This window comes from Lactuca serriola, chromosome 1, assembly GCF_051521515.1.
Source record: "Lactuca serriola cultivar US96UC23 chromosome 1, Lser_US96UC23_V15, whole genome shotgun sequence".
In the NCBI taxonomy this organism is placed as follows: Eukaryota; Viridiplantae; Streptophyta; class Magnoliopsida; order Asterales; family Asteraceae; genus Lactuca; species Lactuca serriola.
In genome coordinates, this window is record NC_136408.1 from 108,181,566 (window position 1) to 108,191,109 (window position 9,544).

The window sequence follows — 9,544 nt, forward strand, 5'->3', positions numbered from 1 at the left end:
TGTAGATTGAAGTCAACGTGCAAAAGGTGTTGTTTTACGTCAGAAGATGCTCCATGATTAGAAAGGTGCTCCTTAGACTTGAAGAGGTTCCATTGATCATCATGATGATCCATCAATCTTCATGATGCTCCATTAAACTTCATGATGCTCCATGTGTAACCAATATATGCCATCTATGTTCAAGATGTGTCATCTATGTTCAAGATGATCCATCTTCACGATGTGGTATCAATGTTCCTAAGCTCCACGAGTTGAAAATATGTCATCATGCATTCATGTTGTGCAATAGATCTTCAAGGCATGTCATTGATGACCAAGATGCTCCATACATGATCAAGATGCGCCATCTAGCTTCCAACTAGTGCTCCATGTCAATAGTAGGTGATGCAACATCTGATTCTTTAAACACATGGTCAATATTCAGTATCACTCCAACCTAAAACATTCCAATAATGTTTGTTAGAAATGTAAATCAATACTCACATAAAAATATATCCAAACACAATTTGCATTTTACTCCCTTTTAGAGTATTCTCGTTTGGAACATCCTTTTTGGAGGTGGTCCACCATTTGATTTGTGAAATACCGGTTTCAGTGTTGGTTTTCCAATTCTTAGACCGGTAGAACATTTGTTGTGTATGGTGTAAGTCATTGAAAAACTTTCAAATATCTCAAATTCACGAAGCTATAACTCATTGAATGTGGAACTAAAAATGAAGAAATACATACTAAATTGAAGCACAAACTCTAAAATACATGATGATAAAGATCTCATTTTAATCCAACTTCAATAACATAAGTTATGTAATTTTTAAAAGTTTCTCAGATTACACATAATAGTTGAAAAGCCGAAAAACTTTCAGCTTTGATATCCCGTCTTCGAGGTACTATAACTAATTAAATACGTAACAAAAAACGATGTAATTATAGCCTAAATTGAAGTTCAGCTTTTAAACCAAATATTAAAAAAAATCGTTTGTCAATCCGACTTCAAATGAATGTTTATATGAGATTTTTAAAAATTTAATATAAATCAAATAAAAACTAATAAAACAATAAAAAAAAAGAGGTAATTTCATGTATCCGTCCAAACTGAACCAGTGTACCATACTAGTAAAAAAAAATCAGTTGACTGTGATTTCATATACCAAGAACGGACCGATAGTTTAAAATTGATCTCATCTATGTAAGGCCCTAGCTTGCTCCTCCATCGCTCCCAATATTCACCCCTAAAGATTAAAACATACAGGATTTGAACTTGAGTCTTCTATATAGAGAAATGGAGTTTACCGAGTCTTACGAATTGAGTCACAAGGTGGTTATAGTTAAACTTGATAAAGATTATGGGGACTGAATGTAATTACAAGAAACATCAAGGGCTGTTTGAAGATTAACTCATTTTCAAAGCAAAAATTGTCACATCGATGGGTGGGTGTGGGGAAGGGGGTGTTGGATGGAGGCCGCCCCATTCTTTCCTGTCACAGGGACGAAAAAACACGAAGATAACCCTTGAGCTTTTCCCACTGAATCCTTTCAAGCTTCAAGAGTTCGAAGCATTTCCTAAAGCCCTTATTAACTCAGAAACGAATCAAAACAAATGTTACTCCACTCGACAATTTCCCAATCTCCACCACACCCGCAACTCTTATCCCTTTCATCATCATCCTCTTCCCTCTCTAATTCTATCAATTTCCTTCCCGGATTTCGCAATTCACCTCTCAAAAGAGCGCAATTCAGTTCACTCGTCATAAGAAACTGTTCTTCGTCATTATACGCTTCAAATGTCTACAACTATGGCACAGTCGACTACGAAAAGAAGCCAGGAACAACGGTTGCTTGGAAAGCTATCTACAAGAAGATTTCGATGATGGGTAATCGTGAAAAGGGATCTAGCAGTGTGTTGAATCAATGGGAGAATGAAGGCAAAACTACTACAAAATGGGAGCTTTGTAGGCTTGTGAAAGAATTGAGGAAGTATGGTCGTTACAATCTTGCTCTTGAGGTATGTTTATTTCGCACTTCTCTTTCACTTTAATTCAAGGGTTTCTTCGATTTTGTTCTGATTACTTATAAATTTGACATTTTGATTCATTCTTTATCGAATCAACCATAAAGCCTTGGGTTGAAAGTATTTAGTTGTGAGTTGAGAAACATAACAACCTTAGGAGTTGCGAACACTGGATTTCAATCATCCATCTGTATGTGAGTGATAATAAGTAATTAACAAACAACACACAACACCCAAATCGATGATTTATGAAACATAAATTGTCTACTTTCTTACAGGTGTATGATTGGATGAACAACAAACCAGAAAGATTCATCATGTCCCCAAGTGACACTGCAATTCAATTAGATCTTATATCCAAAGTACATGGTGTTTCAGGAGCTGAAGATTACTTCAAAAATCTAGAAGATGATCTAATAGACAATCGTGTATACGGGTCCCTCTTGAATGCATATGTACACTCAAGAAAAAAAGAAAAAGCCGAATCTTTATTACAAGAAATGAAGAAAAAACGTTATGCAAACCATGCACTTCCATATAATGTGATGATGACACTCTACATGAACCTTAAAGAATACGAAAAAGTCGAGGAATTTATTCAAGAAATGATGCAAAAAGAGATAGATTTGGATTTATATTCTTATAGTATTTGGATTTCTTCACGTGGGTCTCAAGGGAATGTGAAAAAGATGGAAGAAGTGTTTGAAAGAATGAAACTTGATGTGAATGTGAAACCAAATTGGACTACCTATAGCACTCTTTCTACTGTTTACATTAAGCTTGGAGAGATTGAAAAAGCTGAAGATTGTTTAAGACAGATTGAAAACAAGATTACAGGGCGTTATCGAATTCCTTATCATTATCTTTTGAGTCATTATGGAAGTATTGGAAAAAAGGAAGAAGTTGAAAGGATTTGGGGGACTTATAAAACGGTTTTTCCATATATACCCAACATGGGTTATCATGCAGTGATTTCATCTTTTATAAGAATGGATGAAATTGAAGAAGCTGAGAATCTTTATGAGGAATGGCTTTTAGTGAAGACAACTTATGATGCAAGAATTGGGAATCGGTTATTGGGTTGGTATATTCGAAAAGGGTATTTGGAAAAAGCCGAATCTTTTTTCAAAGAAATGTTGGAAAATGGGAAGGCGAATTCAAGTTCATGGGAGATTATTGGTGAAGGGCATATTGGGAATAGGAGGCTTTCTGATGCGTTGTCTTGTTTTCAAAAGGCACTTTCACATGAAGAATCACGGTTTTGGAAACCGAAACCTGTAAATATTGTGTCTTTTTTAAAGATTTGTGAGGAAGAAAAAGATGAAAAGAGCAAAGAGGCGTTTTTTAAAGTTTTGAGGGATTCGGGTGTTTTTGAAGATGAAACTTTTATGTCAAAGTTACCTTCTTTTAAAGATGATGATTATGAAGAAGGTGATACATTTCTAAACGAGTTGCAGGGTAGTTTGTAAAGGGTATATTTGGAAATTCACAACGGTTTTCCCGTTTTACTCTTAATGTAGTAAATTTGTTCTAAGGTAAGGTGTTACATGTTGTACCTTACTAGAATTGTATTTGGAAATCTTAAGGTCTTATTCATAGCTTTTTCTTTGCATTATGGCGTTTCTTAGAAGCATCATATTTTTGGGTTTCTTTTGTATGTTCATTTAAATATATTGTGATGTGATGCAAGATATGATCAAATGTCAAGATTGTTGACCAAGTTTTGTTTTTGGGTATTCGATGATTTTTAAGGTGGTACATTATGCATAATTGGTTGTACTTATTTTCTTAACTACTCCATCATAGCTACTCCATCATATAGTTAATCCTTTTCTTGATTATAGTTTATATAAATATACATACATAACTATATCTATATCTTAAGTAGAAGAGGATTGCAATTGAGATTTGAAAATGAGCACATATGAGCAAAACCAGCTTCCTCAAGGTATTACCCATCCCACCCCACCCATTCTTAAAAACTTGCATACTTGAATCTCATTTTTTTGTATGTTTGAATGGTGATAAACTCATAATTATGTAATTGTTAATCGATGTTCTTGATCATGTTGCATCAGTTCATAACTATCCGGTGGAGGGTGGTACTGGTAAGGGTTATGTGGCTGCACCACCACTACCACCACCACCAGTGGTTGGTCCTACTTTGAAAGACGGTTATGAATCTGGTGGCCATAATCCTCCTCATGGAACTCAGCCTAGGGGTGATGGATTCTGGAGGGGATGGTATTATCTCCCTCTCTTTGAATATATATATATATATATATATATATATATATATATATATATATATATATATAGGGTGAGGTTCAATAGATAACCATAATTAACCAAGGAACCAATCTTTTTTTCAACTTTTAGAACTTACTTTTATCAAAAAAAAAAAACAAAAACCAGAAATTCGTAACTTTTTATCCTTTTCCCAATGATATAAAATTGGATTTTTTTTAACGTCAAATTCACAATGTAAATCTTTGAAAATTCACAACGTGAATCCGGATTCATACGGTGAATACGAAAAATATTTTTCACATTCACAATGTTAATATATGAATTTAGATATTTTTAGATTTTTTTTGGTAAGAATAAGCTTTAGAAATTGAAAAAAAGATTTGGTTCCTTGAAGAACCAATAATTATAGTTCTCTATTGAACTTTTTCATATATATATATATATATATATATATATATATATATATATATATATATATATATATATATATATATATATATATATATATATCATCGTTGCAGAAGTCGGGTTAATCGGCGATTAATCGTGGATTAATCGCTTGACGTTCTCCAAATGTTGAGGATGGGCATTAATCTGAAATTTATGATTAATCGGGTTTGGCGGGGTTAATTGGCCTTGGCGGGATTAACCGGTCAACAAAAGTCAAAAAAGTCGAAAAAAAAAGTCAAAAAAAGGTCAAAAATTTTTTAATAAATTTTCAAAAATTTCAAAAAACCAACTTTCTTTTTTGACTCCCAAAATTTCAAATTTTCAAATATTATACCAAAATGTTTATATTTTTCTATTTCCAAATTACAAATTTTCTTATTTTCTAATTTTGAAGTACTTGTTTTTTCTTAAGATATATTAATATTTAATTAATTTTAATATTTTATTAATAATTTATGGTCCTCGATTAATCCTCGATTAATCCCTTAACACCAGTCGACCGTCGAGCTACCGTCAAACGATTTTCACAACCTTGATATATATATATATATATATATATATATATATATATATATATATATATATATATATATATATATATATATATATATATATATATAATAACTGTTTGCTCAAATAAATTGGGATGGGTTTAAAATATAACCAATCTTGGGCATTGATATGATTTATGAGGTCTGGCTTTGGTAAATGTACGTAATCTTAAAAATTAGTTATTATTATTATTATTATTATTATTATTATTTCTATTATTATTAAATGGTCGAGATTTGAGTTCTGTGGTTTGAAAAGATATATATATATTTTATCGCAGTTGTGCTGGGCTGTGTTGCTGTTGCCTCTTGGATGCGTGTTTCTAAGTACTTGGTTATGGAGGCTTCCATGTAGTGTATTGTTTTATCTCTATGGTGGTGTTCAATTTTTAAATACTTGGTCTATTTTAGTTTTTGTTTGTATCACAGTATCACTAATAATCATAAACCATATTATGAAAAAAGCATACTATATGTGTATAACTGTATTGTCTCGATACCAACAAACGGATTTAATCCAAACTTTTATTCAATATATAGAGGACGTGCATTTACATTATTATAAGTTTATGACCTTAATTAATGCAAAAATCCACTTTTTAAATAAAAATTAAAAAAATTATGGTTTATTTTTTTTATCAAAAAGAAAGTTAACATATTAAAATTCATTTTGTGTCTATGAATACACCTATATATTGCTATATAAAAACATTTTTTTTTTAAATCTAAACTGTACCTAATATTTACAAAATCTAATTCACATATGAACAAATGTATAAGAATCATATAATATCTAACGATTTCTCAGTTAACTTGATTATCATTCAATTTATATGTGAATTAAGAATATGTATGATAAATATTTATATAAATCGTATGTACATATTGAATTTCATGTGAATCAAATGTATAATCATAGACACGTGATTTTTGAGTAAATTCGTATTTAAATATAAAAATTTGTAAAAAAAATTTAGTCATTAACAAATTAATTTTTGAGATTCACAAATGAATTAACTTATATTCATATTCATATGTGAATTTAACATTCACATATGAATCGAAGTAAATTTACATATAATATAACTAAATTCGTTTGCAACTTTTTTTATAATATTTACACCGGATTATTCTCACATATGAATTTAATAAGATTTACGAGTGAATTTACTAACATTCACACATAATTATTTAAATTCATACGGCGATATCATATTGTTAGATTATTGTTTTTTTTTATTTATTTATTTATTTTTTTTTTTTAAATACAACTTATATGTAAAAACTTACTCAAAATTACTTATAAATATTAGCGATTAGTTAATAAATGATTACGAATTATTGAAACAAAATACAATTTCCAAATACATAAGAATTAATATTTATAAAAATTAGATACAATTTAAATAAACATGTGAATGTCAACGAACTAGTATATTAAAAAACACTACATACCAATGTGAATATTTATTTATAAAGGATCTAATTTTATGAATATTTATATACACTTTTATATTTTCAATAAAAAATAAATATAAAAACAAAAAATTAGGGTTTAGCATGAAAGTTCAACTAACAAAATAAACCGTATTTTTTATCCTTAATATTTTAGATCCAATAATTACCATTATTCTTTATCTTTTTAGTTCCTTTGTAATGTCCTAAGAATATATAGATAAAAATTTTGGTTTTAAATTCATGCAAAACATACAATACTCATATCAAAACAGTAAAAGTGTATCATAGCAATATGTTATCAGAGTACAAATTCTCAAAATCTCAAAATGCGGAAATCGTAGAGTGATGCGATGCGATGCGATCATGTCGGGACCTTCTCCTTCGAACCGGAAGTACCTGAAACATAAATTGAAAATTGCAAGTACAAAGCTTAGTGAGTTTCCTCTAAAATATCTCATACCATACAAACATGTCACACCCCCGAACCAGACGGCGGAAACGTCCGAGAGCTTGCGTGACTTTAATTGAATACCATCACAATGAATATACATGAATCATAACATAAACGTCATCATGCATCAATATATTACAACTGAATTTGTTCAAATCAAGTACATTATTTTAATATTACACATCCATAACCTAAATAGTTTGAGTGCATTTAACAACATGACATCTAACATTACTTCTTATAAATCTTCCGCTTACCTGTTACCTGAGAATACAAGTTATTTTGGAAAAATGTCAACATATGAAATGTTGGTGAGTTCATAAGAAATGTTGTGATAAAATGGTTTGTGCAGTTTTGTAAAAACCCAGAAAATCCGATATTTTCTAAAAAGACATTTGTTTATCAAAGCGTGAGATCCATAAGTTGATGCATGAATGATTTTAAAAACACATATATATATATATATATATATATATATATATATATATACGAAGGGTATTTTGTAATATTGTTATAAAGTTTCGAACGAGTAGTATTAAATTCCCCGGAAAACCCGATCTTTTCCGATGTTGACATGTATTCGTAATTACTGATTTTTGTATTGTCTTAACGAATGAGTATTGATTAATCCATATTGTATATCATCCTAATTATTGTCTACTTTGATTTCCCGTAAGCCTTGACAAATGAAGAGAAAGGGAGTATTATGTCCCACTACTATCGTAAGAACCTTAGGTTGTCGTGGATGCGAAAGACACAATGGTCCAACTCGCACTTGATTACTGTGACCTTACTAGCTTTTCTAACGGGACACTTTGGCCCACTAGCACATAAAACTATTGAAAGTCCTTTTATAAAATATTGGGTCATTGAAGGCCCAATAACGTATAAGCGTTATCCCTTTGGGCCGAAAGATCATGTCGGTGGGCTTGCAAGGCCCAACAAGCATAATTTGAAACTCATAAGCCCAATGTTTGTAGATTTACTCATTGTAGTCATCACGTATCTATTGAAGTGTTTTGATTTAATGTTTGTTGTTTTGTAATGATTCGAGACCGAATCAATTTGTTTATAACGATATTTGGTATTGAAGGTGTATTTGTTTTTCGTTTTGTTGCTAGCCGGATATCTTGTATTTTGTCTTAATGACTGAATTAATTTGTTTTAGGAGTATGAATTTGACCCTTTTCACTACCTTTCTTTTATAAAAATAACACTTTTGGTCCTTTATATAAAAGAATTTTATTTTTAGTCCTTAAAAACATTTTCTTGACACTTTTGTATCATAAAATTGTTGAAAAGACATTTTTAACCCAAATTATATTTAGTAAACAACTTTAGCCCTTCCAGAATGGTATTTCTCGGTTAGAAACCCAAATTTTGCAACTTTTACAGTTTTGGCCCAAAATACAAAAAGTTTACATTTTGATCCTTTTTGGAGTTTGAAAGCATTTTTGACCATAGAAATAGTTTTATTTCACTTCATGTCCCCTGTTTTACAGAATATTACATTTCATCCCCTTAAAAACTTCAATTTTCGCAATTTTGGGCTTGTTGGGCCGAGAAGCCCATATTTAGCCCAATAACTCAAATTTTTGCATTTTATGTCCTTTGAAAATTTTAATATTCAGAAAAGGGATTATAAAAACTGTTTTTACTCATTTGACCCTCAAGAAACCGTGACTTGGCAGTTTTTACCCCAAGTTTTGTATTTTTAACATTTTAAGCCCTAAATTGAGTTTTATGTTAAAGTTTGTTCCTTATAACCTTATAAGCTATTTTTCTTGACTTGATTAGTGTAAAATAACTTAGATTATGTTTGTTTCCTTTCTCATGTCATAGATCTCGAATTATCACTCTTTTGGTTACATATTTATCTCAAAAACACATAACATCACACACATACATGCATAAAATCACACATAGCATACACATACACATAGATCTACACATTTTCTTGTATTCTCCCCCATAAAACATATGGAAACCGAAAATAGAGGGGTATAAAGCTCACCTTCAGTTGTAGTTTTGGTTTTGAAGAAGACTAGAAGAAGTTTGATGCTAATTTTAGATCCTATCAAGTCTTCTTGGTAGATCTCGAGTTTTGTGACTTCTAAGGTGCAAGATCACAAAGATGAGTGGATTTTGAAGAGATTTTTGGATGAAATGAAGTATCTAGATCATGGATTTAACATCAACTTACCTTAGATAATGTGTTTGTGGAAAAATCTCCTTGAAAGTCTCTTAGATCGCGAAAATATGGAGAGGAATGGAGAGTGTTTTCTTGAGAGAATTTTGAGTGAAGTGTGTGTGTGTGTGTGTTTGGGTTCGGCCGAGAGCAAGAAAGAGAGGAGAGAAGAGAGAGTGAATGATGGG

The 9,544-nt window shown here is 30.9% G+C and overlaps 2 protein-coding genes across 2 annotated transcripts; both read left to right on the forward strand.

Moving 5' to 3' along the window:
- Positions 1-1,444: 1,444 nt before the first annotated feature.
- LOC145097125 (pentatricopeptide repeat-containing protein At1g02150-like) lies at positions 1,445-3,620 on the forward strand. Its single transcript, XM_079034633.1, has 2 exons — positions 1,445-2,002; positions 2,287-3,620. Exons 1-2 carry the CDS (start codon positions 1,598-1,600, stop codon positions 3,475-3,477), a joined length of 1,596 nt encoding a protein of 531 aa, XP_078890759.1. The 5' UTR covers positions 1,445-1,597; the 3' UTR covers positions 3,478-3,620.
- A 250-nt stretch (positions 3,621-3,870) lies between these two features.
- LOC145070445 (protein CYSTEINE-RICH TRANSMEMBRANE MODULE 4-like) lies at positions 3,871-5,682 on the forward strand. Its single transcript, XM_079017389.1, has 3 exons — positions 3,871-3,956; positions 4,087-4,252; positions 5,541-5,682. Exons 1-3 carry the CDS (start codon positions 3,923-3,925, stop codon positions 5,584-5,586), a joined length of 246 nt encoding a protein of 81 aa, XP_078873515.1. The 5' UTR covers positions 3,871-3,922; the 3' UTR covers positions 5,587-5,682.
- Positions 5,683-9,544: the final 3,862 nt, after the last annotated feature.

Coding starts and splice junctions, on each gene's coding strand:
- LOC145070445 (XM_079017389.1), top strand. CDS start 3,923: ATGAGCACATATGAGCAAAACCAGCTTCCTCAAG. Junction 3,957..4,086: donor GCAAAACCAGCTTCCTCAAG/GTATTACCCATC, acceptor ATGTTGCATCAG/TTCATAACTATCCGGTGGAG. Junction 4,253..5,540: donor GATGGATTCTGGAGGGGATG/GTATTATCTCCC, acceptor ATTTTATCGCAG/TTGTGCTGGGCTGTGTTGCT.
- LOC145097125 (XM_079034633.1), top strand. CDS start 1,598: ATGTTACTCCACTCGACAATTTCCCAATCTCCACCACACCCGCAACTC. Junction 2,003..2,286: donor GTTACAATCTTGCTCTTGAG/GTATGTTTATTT, acceptor ACTTTCTTACAG/GTGTATGATTGGATGAACAA.